This window comes from Coregonus lavaretus (genome assembly GCF_964263955.1).
Source record: "Coregonus lavaretus genome assembly, chromosome: 16".
NCBI classification, from domain to species: domain Eukaryota; kingdom Metazoa; phylum Chordata; class Actinopteri; order Salmoniformes; family Salmonidae; genus Coregonus; species Coregonus lavaretus.
The window spans coordinates 43,641,965-43,658,790 of record NC_140003.1 but is presented as its reverse complement, the minus strand read 5'-3'; the positions used below and the strand labels follow the sequence as shown (position 1 = coordinate 43,658,790).

The 16,826-nt window shown below is 45.0% G+C and overlaps 1 protein-coding gene across 1 annotated transcript in view; it reads right to left on the bottom strand.

Moving 5' to 3' along the window:
- The window catches only part of LOC311143707 (rho GTPase-activating protein 6-like), a gene marked incomplete at both ends in the record, with an annotated part of 74,446 nt that overhangs the window by 8,199 nt on the left and 49,421 nt on the right, over window positions 1-16,826 (bottom strand). The window contains 8 exons of the mRNA XM_084179575.1: window positions 996-1,175; window positions 3,684-3,832; window positions 6,115-6,265; window positions 6,391-6,446; window positions 6,695-6,890; window positions 7,561-7,823; window positions 9,845-9,916; window positions 11,019-11,178. Coding sequence (XP_084035701.1) covers window positions 996-1,175; window positions 3,684-3,832; window positions 6,115-6,265; window positions 6,391-6,446; window positions 6,695-6,890; window positions 7,561-7,823; window positions 9,845-9,916; window positions 11,019-11,178 — 1,227 coding nt within the window. The remainder of the gene's footprint in view (window positions 1-995; window positions 1,176-3,683; window positions 3,833-6,114; window positions 6,266-6,390; window positions 6,447-6,694; window positions 6,891-7,560; window positions 7,824-9,844; window positions 9,917-11,018; window positions 11,179-16,826) is intronic.

Sequence of the window (16,826 nt, the reverse complement as noted above, 5' to 3'; positions counted from 1 at the left end):
CATTATGCGATATTGTGTGTATATTGAGGGGGAAAAAACAATTTAATCAATTTTAGAATAAGGCTGTAACGTAACAAAATATGGAAAAAGTCAAGGGGTCTGAATACTTTGATTGCACTGTAAGCAAACATGGTGTATACCCTCAAAATATGCTTAAAACTATACTTTTGATATCTTGAGTGGTCAGTCCATGCGTCAATAGCTCTGTCTATGAATTTAAGAGTGATTACATTTCTCCAGGCCCATCCCTCAACTTTTCACCAAAACAGAGGCGGGGGTGTATGCTTTGTTATTGTTTCAACTGAGGATTTTCCCTTTAAGAAAAATAGAGCTTGGTCCAGAAAGAAACTGTAAAGACACTGTAAATCAGTCTGTCCCAATCCATGGTCCTTCTTTTCCTGGACCTAACAAGGACCCGTACAGGAGTGGAAAACAATGGCTTGAGTTTATTATCTTCTCTGTGGAGCTTGGTTTTATGAGGCTTAGGCCTTCTCGAAAAACGTATAAAGCTCATGTTTACATTTCATTAGATGGAGCCACTATTACAGGAATACTTCAGGATTTTGGCAATGAGACCCTTTATCTACTTCCCCAGAGTCAGATGAAGCCATGGTTACCATTGTTTTGTCTCTGCGTGCAGTTTGAAGGAAGTTCCTAACTAGAGCTAGTGCAATGGCTAACTACAGTAGCGTTACCGCGATGACCGGAAGTCTATGGTATCTGCTAGCAAGCGTCGAGTCATTGCGCTAACGCTAGTTAGCACTGACGTGCGAAACTACCCCTTTCCTTCTTAAAAATTGAATCCATGGGGAAATAGATAACAGGCCTCATTGCCAAAATCCAGAAGTATCCCTTTAACCATGAGAATTCCCCTAAACACAATTCTTCAAATTGTTTGTCAGCTCTGCCAATGTTTTACTCTGTCCTCTATCTAGTGTGATAAACGCTATATGTGTGTGCCATGTTCTAGTGTTTTCCGTAAGGCGAGAGCTTACCATGAAGAGGGTCTCATACGTGGTGATCATGCACTGTACCACGCCAATGATGGCTGTGCTCTCCTCGGCGCGGGCAAAACTCTGGACGGCAAACTCCTTGTCTGAGCTCTTCTGCTTGTGTAGAAGGTTGGGCCCAAAGACGGTGGCCAAGTTGAGTGATGTCATCTTGTTCCCTGTAATCTAAAAGACAGCAGTTTTGACAATGAGGACACACACACACACACACACACACACACACACACACACACACACACACACACACACACCTTTCTGAGATGCTCTCCTGCCAGTACAGGCAAACATGCGCTCCTTCTGCTCGGTAGGATACGAGCAGTTTGTTATGCATCGTCACGAAACCCCCAGTAATAACAGGATAATGAAGCCTGAATTGATCTCATTCTGGCTGTCTGGCCAGCAGCCCCACAGCCTCACAGGCCAAGTACGTGATTGTTAGCAATACATTTTCCTCTGACCTTTTGTGGTTACATGAAACATTTCAGGATTATGCTGAAAGTTAGGTTTAACCTGAAGGATTAGTCAAGGTAACGCTGAATACAAACCTCAGACGACTTTCTGGTCTTTCTTTAAGTTGAATGAAGAATTAACATGGATAAGCAGTCATTATACAGATGTTTTATTTTTTATTTTTTATAAATGATGATTATGGTAGCAATGGAATATAATTAATTCACATGGCTGACTTGAAGGCTTCTGATGTCTTACACAGAGAGGTGTATACATATTCAAACAGAGGAGTGTGGGAATGAATATGCACTTATGCCGCCCTTGTCAACATGAATAAAGATGTGTCTGTCAATTTGTTACATCAGAATGTAAAAGGGATCCTTCACATGTACTCCACTTACTAGCATGTTAATAGTAGCTCAGCTGGTAGAGCACGGCGCTTGTAACGCCAGGGAGTGGGTTCAATCCCCGGGACCACCCATACACAAACAATTTATGCACGCATGACTGTAAGTCGCTTTGGATAAAAGCGTCTGCTAAATGGCATATTATTATTTATTATTATTATTATTATTAATAACAATGTAGTCCGTGCTGTAATGTAAAATGATAGCAGTATTTCGATAGATGAATATGATTCATGACCTACTACAACATTCATCCTTGAAAGTTGATCCCAGACAAAATGAGAAAAGGACTTGAGCGAATTAATTACACTACTGACCTCCGATCCTGTCCTGCTCTGCCCCGTCCTCCAGTCGTCCTGTCCTGCCCTGTCCATTCCTCACCTCATGTCCGTCCCTGTCCTGGCTGTCCTCATGTCCTGTCTTCCTGTCCTCCTGCCCGGTCCATTCCTCATGTCTATCCCTGTCCTGGCTGTCCTGTCCTGTCCTCACCTCATGTCCATCCCGGTCCTGGCTGTCCTGTCCTGGCTGTCCTGTCCTCATCTCATGTCCGTCCCTGTCCTGGCTGTCCTGTCCTCTCCTGTCCTCCTGTCCTCACATCATGTCCGTCCCTGTCCTGGCTGTTCTGTTGTCCTGTCCTGTTGTCCTGTCCTGTCCTCCTGCCTCACCTCATGTCCATCTCTGTCCTGTCCTGTTGTCCTGTCCTCACCTCATGTCCGTCCCTGTCCTGGCTGTCCAGTCCTCCTGTCCTCACATAATGTCCGTCCCTGTCCTGGCTGTCCAGTCCTCCTGCCTCACCTCATGTCCGTCCCTGTCCTGGCTGTCCTGGCCTCCTGTCCTGTCCTCACCTCATGTCAGTCCCTGTCTTGGCTGTCCTGTCCTGTCCTCCTGCCTCACCTCATGTCCATCTCTGTCCTGTCCTCTTGTCCTGTCATCACCTTATGTCCGTCCCTGTCCTGGCTGTCCAGTCCTCCTGTCCTCACATAATGTCCGTCCCTGTCCTGGCTGTCCAGTCCTCCTGTCCTGTCCTCACCTCATGTCAGTCCCTGTCTTGGCTGTCCTGTCCTGTCCTCCTGCCTCACCTCATGTCCGTCCTTGTCCTGGCTGTGCTATCCTGTCCTGTCCTGTCCTCCTGCCTCACCTCATGTCCATCTCTGTCCTGTCCTCTTGTCCTGTCATCATCTCATGTCCGTCCCTGTCCTGGCTGTCCAGTCCTCCTGTCCTGTCCTCCTGCCTCACCTCATGTCCATCTCTGTCCTGTCCTTTCCATTCCTCACCTCATGTCCGTCCCTGTCCTCCTTCCCTGTCCTCACCTCATGTCCATCCCCGTCCTGGCTGTCCTGTCCTGGCTGTCCTGTCCTGGCTGTCCTGACCTAATGTCCTGACCTAATGTCCTGACCTAATGTCCCGTCCTGGCTGTCCTGTCCTCCTGTACTCCTGTACTGCCTCACCTCATGTCCGTCCTGGCTGTCTTGTCCTGTCGTCCTGTCCTCACCTCATGTCCATCCCTGTCCTGGCTGTTCTGCCTGTCCTGTCCTCCTGTCCTGTCATCCTGTCCTCCTGCCTCACCTTATGTCCGTCCCTGTCCTGGCTGTCCTGTCCTTCTGTCCTGTCCTCACCTCATGTCCATCCCTGTCCTGCTGTCCTGTCCTGGCTGTCCGGCCCACCTGTCCTGTCCTCCTGTCCTGTCCTCCATTCCTCACTTCATATCCGTCTCTGTCCTGGCTGTCCTGGCTGTCCTCTCCTCCTGTCTTCACCTCATGTCTTTCCCTGTCCTGTCCTCCTGTCCTGTGCTCCTGTCCTGTCCTCCATTCCTCACCTCATGTCCGTCCCTGTCCTGTCTGTCCTCTGCGTGTGTGGTCACCGTGGCCAGGAACTCCAGGAGGCGTTGCAGGGTGTCACTGTTGCAGGGTGGCAGCAGATACACCAGCAGCTGGATGGTGCTCTCCTGGTCTGGATGGTCCAGTACTGGAGAGGAGGACAAACAACTCACTCTCATCCTCACAGACACATTTCAACTCACTACAGACGGTATAGGAATCAGTTGTGTGAAGTATATACAGTGAGGGAAAAAAGTATTAGATCCCCTGCTGATTTTGTACGTTTGCCCACTGACAAAGACATGGTCAGTCTATAATTTTAAAAGGTAGGTTTATTTGAACAGTGAGAGACAGAATAACAACAAAACATTCCAGAAAAACGCATTTCAAAAATGTTATGAATTGATTTGCATTTTAATGAGGGAAATAAGTATTTGACCCCCTCTCAATCAGAAAGATTTCTGGCTCCCAGGTGTCTTTTATACAGGTAACGAGCTGAGATTAGGAGCACACTCGTAAAGGGAGTGCTCCTAATCTCAGCTTGTTACCTGTATAAAAGACATCTGTCCACAGAAGCAATCAATCAGATTCCAAACTCTCCACCATGGCCAAGACCAAAGAGCTCTCCAAGGATGTCAGGGACAAGATTGTAGACCTACACAAGGCTGGAATGGGCTACACGACCACCACCAAGCAGCTTGGTGAGAAGGTGACAACAGTTGGTGCAATTATTCGCAAATGGAAGAAACACAAAATAACTGTCAATCTCCCTCGGCCTGGGGCTCCATGCAAGATCTCATCTCATTGCAATGATCATGAGAACGGTGAGGAATCAGCCCAGAACTACACGGGAGGATCTTGTCAATGATCTCAAGGCAGCTGGGACCATAGTCAACAAGAAAACAATTGGTAACACACTACGCCGTGAAGGACTGAAATCCTGCAGCGCCCGCAAGGTCGCCCTGCTCAAGAAAGCACATATACAGGCCCGTCTGAAGTTTGCCAATGAACATCTGAATGATTCAGAGGAGAACTGGGTGAAAGTGTTGTGGTCAGATGAGACCAAAATGGAGCTCTTTGGCATCAACTCAACTCGCCGTGTTTGGAGGAGGAGGAATGCTGCCTATGACGAACACCATCCCCACCGTCAAACATGGAGTTGGAAACATTATGCTTTGGGGGTGTTTTTCTGCTAAGGGGACAGGACAACTTCATCGCATCAAAGGGACGATGGACGGGGCCATGTACCGTCAAATGTTGGGTGAGAACCTCCTTCCCTCAGCCAGGGGATTGAAAATGAGTCGTGGGTGGGTATTCCAGCATGATAATGACCCAAAACACACGGCCAAGGCAACAAAGGAGTGGCTCAAGAAGAAGCACATTAAGGTCCTGGAGTGGCCTAGCCAGTCTCCAGACCTTAATCCCATAGAAAATCTGTGGAGGGAGCTGAAGGTTCGAGTTGCCAAACGTCAGCCTCGAAACCATAATGACTTGGAGTAGATCTGCAAAGAGGAGTGGGACAAAATCACTCCTGAGATGTGTGCAAACCTGGTGGCCAACTACAAGAAACGTCTGACCTCTGTGATTGCCAACAAGGGTTTTGCCACCAAGTCATGTTTTGCAGAGGGGTCAAATACTTATTTCCCTTATTAAAATGCAAATCAATTTATAAAAATGTTTACATGTGTTTTTCTGGATATTTTTGTTGTTATTCTGTCTCTCACTGTTCAAATAAACCTACCATTAAAATTATAGACTGATAATTTCTTTGTCAGTGGGCAAATGTACAAAATCAGCAGGGGATAAAATACTTTTTCCCCTCACTGTAAATATAAAAATATATATAATTTTCCTTGTTTTCTTAATAACAAACGACTTTATGTGTAACTAAACCCTTCACACATTGGGTTGATGAAGGCTATGTGAAGTGTGGTGGTGAGATTGTGTGTCATATTGTGGTATGAGGTTTAGATGTGAGCATAAAGTATGGGTTTAATAATGTGTGTGTGTGGCCAGGCCAGGCCAGGGTGTGTGTGTGTGGCCAGGCCAGGGTGTGTGTGTGTGTGTGTGTGTGTGGCCAGGCCAGGCCAGGGTGTGTGTGTGGCCAGGCCAGGGTGTGTGGGGCCAGGGTGTGTGTGGCCAGGTCAGGGTGTGTGTGTGTGGCCAGGCCAGGGTGTGTGTGTGTGTGTGGCCAGGCCAGGGTGTGTGTGTGTGTGTGTGTGTGTGTGTGTTTGTGTGGGGCCAGGCCAGGCCAGGCCAGGGTGTGTGTGTGTGTGGCCAGGCCAGGCCAGGGTGTGTGTGTGTGGCCAGGCCAGGGTGTGTGTGTGTGTGTGTGTGTGTGTGTGGCCAGGCCAGGCCAGGGTGTGTGTGTGTGTGGCCAGGCCAGGGTGTGTGTGTGTGTGTGTGTGTGTGTGTGTGTGTGTTCCTTACACATGGTGTTGATGAAGGCGGTGTAGAGCTCTCTGCTCAGCAGGGGTTCAGGCATGTCCCTGAGGAACTCCTTGAGCAGCGCGGCCACATCATGGACACTGTGCGCCTCGTCCACCTGGACTTCCACTCCCTGGTCACACTCCTCTCTCAGCTGGACACAACATCACAACACCCCACCCTCCACAGGTTAACACTAGAAACACACTAGGAATTTCACAGTGTGTTTGATGAGCACCTCATCTATGTGTTCGTCGGCATTTTCCAGAGAAACCTTACCTGCCGTACTCTCTTCTTTGAGCTTCCTACACGGAAGATGCCAACCGTCTGTAGACCTAAATTACATGGAGAAATAGAAGAGCAAATCTGCTGTGACACCAACAGGGAAAACGTGTCCATAAACTCAAGTCACGATAAAAAAAAATCCTCTGAAAATCATATCCTCCATTGACTTCAGTGACTGACTTATGTGAAAGTCTGTGTTGTCGGTGCTTATCTCAACTGTGAATCGGACCCAAATATGCGTAAGACTGTAAAAAATGTACGACTTTTTTGAAGAATGACGGCAGTACTGTATCCGTACCATATTTCTCCAGGTGCAGGCAGCAGTTCTCCACTACCCTGGGAACCTGTCTGTAGATGGGGTTGAGGCTGAGCTTCTTGTCCCTCTGCTTCTGCTTGTTGCTGGGCGTCTCGGCTGGTAGGGACAGCTGCAGGGCCTCCAGCAGGCGAGACTGATTGTCATCCAGGTCAGTGATGCAATCCACAGACACTCCTCCCTGCCAGATACACAGACACAGGGTTGAGTGAGTACAGTACAGCAATATGGAGAAGTGATGGATAGCATATGGCAACTAGCATAGCATCGAGTGCATGGCATGGAATGATGGATTATATACACAATGCATTCGGAAGGTATTCAGACCCCTTTCATTTTTTCCACATTTTGTTACGTTACAGCCTTATTTTAAAATTGATTAAATTGTTTTTTCCTCCCCTCAGGAATTTACCCACAATACCAAAGCAAAAAACAGGCTTTTGGAAATGTATTACAAATAAAATAAAAAAATGAAATATTACATTTACATAAGTATTCAGACCCTATAATCAGTCCTTTGATGAAGTGCCTTCGGCAAAATATGCAAACATTTCTAAAAACCTGTTTTCGCTTTTGTCATTATGGGGTATTGTGTGTAGATTGATGAGGAAAATGTTTATGTAACACATTTTTTGAAATAAGGCTGCAACGTAACAAAAGGTGGAAAAAAAGGGAAGGGGTCTGAATACTTTCCCGAACTTTCCCTAAGTGGATGGCATACATTGAAATGAAGTGGGAGCCTGGCCAGCAGTATTTCTACCTCTGCCCATCAAGTGATATGAACAGGTTGGTGTGGATATAACAGAATATATTCAGACTCATCCTATAGGCTTGTTAGAACAGCCACCTACCCTCCTGCGGGTGTGTGGCGCTGCCTCGGGCATGTTGGGCGAGGGCAACTCGCTGGCCGTCTCAGACGTGGAGCTGAGAGACGAGTTGCTGCTGGACAGCTCCTTGTCTTTGGTGCCCTTCCGGGAGGGGAGGTGTAGCAGGGAGGACACAAGGTCACTGGGGTCACGGTGCTCCTCGCGCTGGGGCTCCTGACGCTGCTTGTGGGCGCGATCATTAGAGATCACCTGCGACAGCAGTATGCCGAAGGCCTGGGGCGTTGACTCTATGGTGGATTGGGACGGACAAGGAGGCAAAAGGGGAGGAGCCAGAGTTAATATTCATATATTCAGCATTAAATTAAATGGTCAATCCATAGCCTTGCTTCAAAGTACGAAGTACTGTGCAGTGAAGCATGGATGGCTATAAACCATGCTTCCTTTTTTTGTTGTTGCTGCCTTTCAATTTCCCGTAGGCCCTCTAATTGAAAACTCTTATCTATATAAAAACTTCTCTAAAAAGGTCCTTGGGGAAATGCAATGTTTAACCTAAACAGTATCTGCACCACGTATACACTATCCCCAGTCAGGGGATTTGTCTCTTTAAACAAGGATAGAAAATGAAAAGAGAGCAGGGGTGGGATAGGCTGGGATGACTGAGGTTAGGCTGGGATGACTGAGGTTAGTCTGGGATGACTGAGGTTAGTCTGGGATGACTGAGGTCAGTCTGGGATGACTGAGGTTAGTCTGGGATGACTGAGGTTAAGCTGGGATGACAGAGGTCAGTCTGGGATGACAGAGGTTAGTCTGGGATGACTGAGGATAGGCTGGGATGACTGAGGTTAGTCTGGGATGACTGAGGTCAGTCTGGGATGACAGACACCTCTCAAGATTGTTTATGTTCTTTCCTTCACCGCCCAGGCGACAGAGAGAACTCACATTCCTGTGAACATTGTTGCAGAGGGCTGGGCAGCAGTTGGCAGTGCAGTTCAGTTCAGTGGAGGCTGCTGAGGGGAGAACGGCTCATAATAATGGCCGGGACGGAGCAAATGGAATGGAATCAATCACCTGGAAACCATGTGTTTGGTGTATTTGATACCATTCCACTGATTCCGTTCCAGTCATTACCACAAGCCTGTCCTCCCTAATTAAGGTGCCACCAACCTCCTGTGGTGGAGTTGTTGAAGCAGCCCCGGCCCTTTCAGGAGGAGGCTTCTACTGTATATTTCCCCCGTCAGAGCTCGGCGGGTAGAAACAGCTGAGAACGCCTGCTCCAGGGAGCTCCACATAGCTCCAGTGAAACGGATCAAAGAGTCAACGGATGGCCAGGCCAGTGTGTGAGAAAACAGAACCCAGCTGGACATGAACAAAGGTCTACAGGACTCAGTGTCTATCCCACAGCCTCCAACTAAAAAGATACATGTTTATCTACACTGAAAAAATTAACATCAATATTATCACTGACTGCATGTAAGACACTTTTCTCAATATGGTGTAGTGATGGAGAGAATTTGAGAATCCCCCAATATTGTCATTGTATGGTATGGCAAAGTGTAACCGTCTCACCTTTTATATATACTTTCCGAGGCAGTGGAGGCTGCTGAGGGGAGAACGGCTCATGATAATGGCTGGAACGGCGCAAATGGAATGGAATCAAACACATGGAAACCATGTGTTTGATACCATTCCACCCCATTCCGCTCCAGCCATTACCATGAGCCCGTCCGCCCCATTTAAGGTGCCGTCGACCTCCTGTGTTCCGAGGGTATCTTGAGACTAGAGCTGGACAATTAAAATCGAATTCACATCCAAATCGCACTTTTGACATGTGCAATATCCATGTCGCAAGAGAGCCATGTCACATGCAATATTTTGAAACGCCACTCAGTGTAATGTCCGTTTCTATAGTTTACTCGTTTGTTGTCCCTCTACCTCTCTTCTCTAGCGGCTGCTTCCCACACACACCAAGCCCCGTCACTCAAGCAGTACAGTTCCTCCCCGCTGTTAGATCCACTACACATTTGCAGGCTATTCTGTTCGGTCAAACGCAGTCAACACATTGTTTCAAAAACAACGATGCTGCTTTCCACTTTGCTTCTTAATATAAAATCATTCTATTTCTATGATTCCAACAGTTCGGCCAAGTGTTTTCATCTATATCGCAAGTCAAATTGCAAAAGCAATATTTGGTTAAAAAATAAAATAAAGATTGCAATGAAATGTTTTGCCCATTTCGTGCAGCCCTACTTGGGTCATATTACTACATAAAATGAACATAGATAATTCATGTAACTACGTTCCACAGTACCTTTGTCTTTACTCTTCTCTTTGGCCAGTGAATCCAACTTCCTCCTGAGGGACTTCTTACGCTTTTGACCATCTAAGAAAATAACACAGATTTTACACTTCATAACATTCTACCACATTCTACTACATTCTACCACATTCTACTACATTCTACCACATCCTACTACATTCTACCACATTCTACTACATTCTACTACATTCTACCACATTCTACTACATTCTACCACATTCTACTACATTCTACCACATTCTACTACATTCTACCACATTGTACTACATTCTACCACATTGTACTACATTCTACCACATTCTACTACATTCTACCACATTGTACTACATTCTACCATACTTGTAACATGTAACTTCATGACTCAATATTGCATTTCCATACACCAATGTTCTCATCAAAATCTGAAAGAGAGGCCTCAAAATATCCTTATAACAAACCCAAGCATAAATCCTGTAATATTTAAAAATTGTGGAATGTGAATCCTAATCGTAGTTTTCAATAGCACCATTAAAGTCATATGTGACTTTCCACACAAAAACATGACTGGCTATACTGTGTCCTGTCTTTCCTAACTCAATCCATATGTAGACAGGGTGGTTTTAAAGTCTGCTACTATTTCAGACGACATTCAATGTGTTTTTCCTACAGTTGACTGTTTACTTTTCACGCTAGTATTTTCTAAAGGTTTCATGCTGGAGTTATTGCGAGGGATTGTTGACGGCAGTGCACGTCTATAGGGTGTCTGTCCCATGTTAGCCTGAGATAGTTAAGCCAGGAGCACATGAGGAAATGTGATCCAAGACAGAGCCTGGCTGACCAGAAACAGACCATGAGGTGAAGACAGACAACCTCACACCACGGCCAAGACAGTTGAAAAAAATACCTCCTCTAGCTACATACCTTTAAGTTACTATCTTCTATACACAGTTAAAACATGGTGTTACAAATTGCCATCCATGCAAACGCTAAATACACAGAATAACCTAGAAATGATATATTACATTCTGTTTTGGTGTCAATATCTGTTGTGTAACATTCAGACTTGTTGTGACAAGAATGTTTTCCAAGTAGCTTTGCTCGTTGAATGGGAGGTTGAATGGAGAGAGAGAGAGAGATCAGGAGATAGTGGATGTTAGATGGCCTCCAAGCCTGAATGGTAGAGTACCTTTGGGGATGGTGATCTGGCAGCCCAGGTTGTAGTCCTGCAGCAGCCTGCTGAAGGCCACTTCCTGCAGGCGGACTCTCTCCAGCTCTGAGAGGCTCTGGAGGGGCACCGGCTTCAGGCGAACGCTCCGTCCTGACATGCTGTTCCACGTGAAGTCACCCTGTGGTGAGGAGACAGGACACACATGTCAGAGAGGGACGCACACGCGTGTGCACACACACACCAGAGACATCTATCAGTACTGTTACCGTGGAGGTAACTGACACGTCATGCATTTGTAAAGCAACAGATATTTCTGCCTGACCTGACAGCTGAAAGACTCAAGCATCTGACATTTCCCATAACTAAAAAGAGGAGATCCTCCAGAGAGTCAAGAAGACAGTTGGTTTGTGTGTTCAGCTCTTGCTCAGTTTCTATTGTACATCAAATCATTTAAGTAACGTTCAAATTCTGCTTTCTTTCTTTCAACTCTGGAAGCGTAAGTATGAACCAGAGTTCATGTGAATGATCTACTCTCCCTGACGACGGATGGCTCTTTTTCCCCCAACAAGGGGAATTTCTGGAAGAGAATGTAAAAACGGAGTCATGCCAACCACTTTAAAAGCAGATGAGTTAGATGATGTGATGTTCTCAATCCAAGGAAACAGACTCATGTACTTTCCACAAACCGAACAAACCTTTACAAGTGAGACACAAGAGGCAAAACTAGAATTGTAAACACATTATCTCCAGACCTCCTAAATGAGAAGCTTGTAGGTAGCAACATAGGCATAACAGTGTAAAGAGACTATATTTCATTAGCCCGTTCTGTTAAGTGGAACCCATTTACTCAGCCATTACCAAATACGTCGCTCTCCCGTCATCTCCCCTGGTCTATAATGAGGTCACAGTCCATGGTTTCAACAGGCCATCAATAAAAAGCCCAGTTGTTGTAATTTCCTCTCTGACTGGAGAACTTGGTGAATAACACAGCTGGATGGGTTGAAACTCCCGCTGTGAGAGAGCTTGTCAGAGCACCATCCATGCTTAGGAATGTCAAGACATTGAGCCCTGTGTTTTCAAGCCTCATTACTGCTTCTCCCAGAGCTCTGGTTGGAGAGGTATGTGCTGCTGACCTACTGTAGGACAACTCTCTCTGTCTAATGTTGAGGCGGTGTTCAGTGTAAATACATTCATTTTCATCCGTACAGTATCCAAGAGCTATGACATGGTGAGAGTTCAATACTCATCCGGTCACCATCATGCATCGAAGTCATTCCACACAATACAATCTGACTAACATTTCAGGCTTGAGGAAACAAACAGGCTTAGTTTTATACTGCAAATCCAAGACTAACAAAATGAACAGTTAATGATCTTTTATGAAAAAGGACTCTGCTGAGTTAGTTAATAGGGATGAACCCCTGTTGTGATCTACCAGTCTAACTCAAGAGCTGAAAACCCTGACCTCGGAGCATCTCTTTAATAAATCCAGCCATCAGATTTAGACTTCCTTTGATCTCATCTCAGCCATGCGCCAAATAGGCTTACAGGCTCATTATCAGGCTTTCGTCTTCACTACTGTACGGTAGTTTACTCTCTCCTGTTGGGGAAAGAAATATCTTTACTTCACCAAGTCTAACTACTTAACTGAGTTAATGTCAAGCATCTGACACTGAACCACGGACCTACATGTAAATCGAACAGCTCTGCTCGGGCGTGCTCCACCTCTATGGCATTGGCTAACACCTCGACTGCAATCGGAGGTTCTGGGGAGAGTACAAATATAACAGAACAGAATAACAAACTAATTAATTCTGGCGAGGAAATCAACAAACATAGGCATAGTTGGGAGATCTAACAGGAGATCTAAGGGAGATCTATCTATTCTACCAGTATCAACCAGTTTCTCAGGCTTGATGGCCTCCTGACATTACAGTGTTTACCTCAGTGAGCTCATTGTGAGGGTTCCTCCCTTTGTAGGGTGTTGAATCATCGAGTCATTTTCCCCAGTCCTACCCTCCGTCGGCTACACAGGTGACTGATCCTGTGTAGCCCTTCCTTCCCTCATCAACAAACAAAAGATTGGCTCTGTTGCGATTCTCTCCATGTTCTGTCCACTGGAGCCAAGATCTCTGCTGTAGCCAGAGAATGTGTTTAATCTCCCTTCTCTGTATGCCAACCAATAAAGGCCAAACACACACACACACACACACACACACACACACACGTTTGGTGTTAATTATCCACAGCTGGGAGGCATCAACACCCAGTAATACATCACAGCACGTTATCACACTTTTACACAACGTGGGATTGATCACAGAGTAAGTGGGACTATAAGTCTGACCAAACAATCCGGTTCATCAGCATTACATCTCATCGTGTGAATACACGTGATATATTGTGAAGATTGTCGAACAGTTTTGCTGATATGAGAAAGTGGTGGAGAAAGGAAAAATATATATATTCTATTCTGTTCAGTTCTATTATTTTAACAAACGAAACTCAGATGTAAAGCTCAAAGTTAATAAAGCTACTGCCTCATACTGCTTATAGGTCCTTACTAGTTCATGTGATAATGGTTGAGGCTTGAGCAGGTGTCAGTCCAGGGTTGGGATACAGTGAGAAAGTGAAATAAAGCAGTCTGTAAAACCCTTTCCAAGATTCCAGCGGTTCTTTTTTAATATGTCTGGTAGGTAACTTGGCAACCACTTAATGGTTTACTTTCCCCCTTGCAGTTTTACATATATTTACATAACAGGCTGTAGCATCTGTCCACAACATGGCAGTGTATTTGTTTACAACGCACTGATTAAGATGAAAAGAGAAGTGAGCTGTGGAGGCTGCTGAGGGGAGGACGGCTCATAATAATGGCTGGAACGGAGCAAATGGAATGGAATCAAACACCTGGGAACCATGTGATTGATGTATTTGATACCATTCCACTGATTCCGCCGCAGGCGTTACCACGAGCCCGTCCTCCCCGATAAAGGTGCCACCCACCTCCTGTGATGGCAAGACATCACCCCTAACTGAAACCACCACGTTTGACCCCATTCCATTTATTCCATTCCAGCCATTACAATGAGCCCCGTCCTCCTATAGCTCCTCCCACCAGCCTCTTCTGCAGTACATGCCATGGTCCCACCGTCTATAAGGGCACGGTCCTCACATTGAAAACTACAGACATGTGGACTAGACTCTCACTTTATCCCACCACTCATAAAGCATCTCTCGTTGAAATGTTTAGCGTCTTGGATAAGGTTGCAAAGGCAGGGTGTATTACTGGAAACTTTCTAAGATTACCAGTAAACTACCAAAATGTTAGTATCTTTCAAGTATTTTATGTAATCTATCACAAGACATCTAGTGGCCCTTTTGGGTACTTCAGATTACGACAGGTGTCTCTAATTATCTCTGGCCCTCTCTCTGGCCTTATCACATGTAACATATATGAAATCATTAAAAAAGATGATAAATTAAATAATATGACAAAGGTGTAAAATATTCTCCTAAATATAAACCATCCACTAAGTGAATACCATTGGTATTTAACATGAGGGTTTCAGCAATACATATCCTATATATATATATACATATATATATATATATATATATATATATATATATATATATATATATATATATATACACTACCGGTCAAAGGTTTTAGAACACCCTACTCATTCAAGGGTTTTTCTTTATTTTTACTATTTTCTACATTGTAGAATAATAGTGAAGACATCAAAACTATGAAATACCACATATGGAATCATGTAGTAACCAAAAAAGTGTTAAACAAATCAAAATATATGTTTTATTCAAATAGCCACCCTTTGCCTTGATGACAGCTTTGCACACTCTTGGCATTCTCTCAACCAGCTTCACCTGGAATGCTTTTCCAACAGTCTTGAAGGAGTTCCCACATTTGCTGAGCACTTGTTGGCTGCTTTTCCTTCACTCTGCCGTCCGACTCAACCCAAACCATCTCAACTTGGTTGAGGTTGGGGGATTGTGGAGGCCAGGTCATCTGATACAGCACTCCATCACTCTCCTTCTTGGTAAAATAGCCCTTACACAGCCTAGAGGTGTGTTGGGTCAATGTCCGGTTGAAAAACAAATGATAGTCCCACTAAGCCCAAACCAGATGGGATGGCGTATTGCTGCAGAATGCTGTGGTAGCCATGCTGGTTAAGTGTGAATTGTATTCTAAATAAATCACAGACAGTGTCACCAGTAAAGCACCCCCACACCGTAACACCTCCTCCTCCATGCTTTACGGTGGGAAATATACATGCGGAGATCATCCGTTCAGTCACACAGCGTCTCACAAAGACACGGCGGTTGGAACCAAAAATCTCCAATTTGGACTCCAGACAAAAGAACAAATTTCCACCGGTCTAATGTCCATTGCTTGTGTTTATTGGCCCAAGCAAGTCTCTTCTTATTATTGGTGTCCTTTAGTAGTGGTTTCTTTGCAGCAATTCGACCATGAAGGCCTGATTCACACAGTCTCCTCTGAACAGCTGATGTTGAGATGTGTCTGTTACTTGAACTCTGTGAAGCATTTATTTGGGCTGCAATTTCTGAGGCTGGTAACTCTAATGAACTTATCCCCTGCAGCAGAGGTAACTCTGGGTCTTCCATTCCTGTGGCGGTCCTCATGAGAGCCAGTTTCATCATAGCGCTTGATGGTTTTTGCAACTGTACTTGAAGAAACTTTCAAAGTTCTTCACATTTTCCGTATTGCCTGACCTTCATGTCTTAAAGTAATGATGGACTGTCATTTCTCTTTGCTTATTTGAGCTGTTTTTGCCATAATATGGACTTGGTCTTTTACCAAATAGGGCTATCTTCTGTATACCCCCCCTACCTTTTCACAACACAACTGATTGGATCAAACTAATTAAGAAGGAAAGAAATTCCACAAATTAACATTTAAGAAGGCACACCTGTTAATTGAAATACCTTCCAGGTGACTATCTCATGAAGCTGGTTGAGAGAATGCCAAGAGTGTGCAAAGCTTTCATCAAGGAAAAGAGGGTGGTTACTTAAAGAATCTCAAATATAAAATATGCCTTTGGAAAGTATTCAGACCCATTGACTTTTTCCACATTTTGTTTACGTTAGAGACCTTTTTTTTTATCCTCATCAATCTACACACAATACCCCATAATGACAAAGCGAAAACAGGTTTTTAGACATTTTTGCTAATGTATTTAAAAATAAAAAACTGAAATACCTTATTTACATAAGTATTCAAACCCTTTCCTATGAGATTTGAAATTGAGCTCAGGTGCATCCTGTTTCCATTTATCATCCTTGAGATGTTTCTACAACTTGATTGGAGTCCACCTGTGGTAAATTCAATTGATTGGACATGATTTGGAAAGGCACACATCTGTCTATAGAAGGTCCCACAGTTGACAGTGCATGTCAGAGCAAAAACCAAGCCATGAGGTCGAAGGAATTGTCTGTAGAGCTCCGAGGCAGGATTGTGTCGAGGCACAGATCTGTGGAAGGGTACCAAAAATATTCTGCAGCATTGAAGGTCCCCAAGAACACAGTAGCCTCCATCATTCTTAAATGGAAGAAGTTTGGAACCACCAAGACTCTTCCTAGAGCTGGCCGCCCGGCCAAACTGAGCAATCAGGGGAAAAGGGCCTTGGTCAGGGAGGTGACCAAGAACCCGATAGTCACTCTGACAGAGTTCTAGAGTTCCTCTGTAAAGATGGGAGAACCTTCCAGAAGGACAACCATATCTGCAGCACTCCACCAATCAGGCCATTATGGTAGAGTGGCCAGACGGAAGCCACTCCTCAGTAA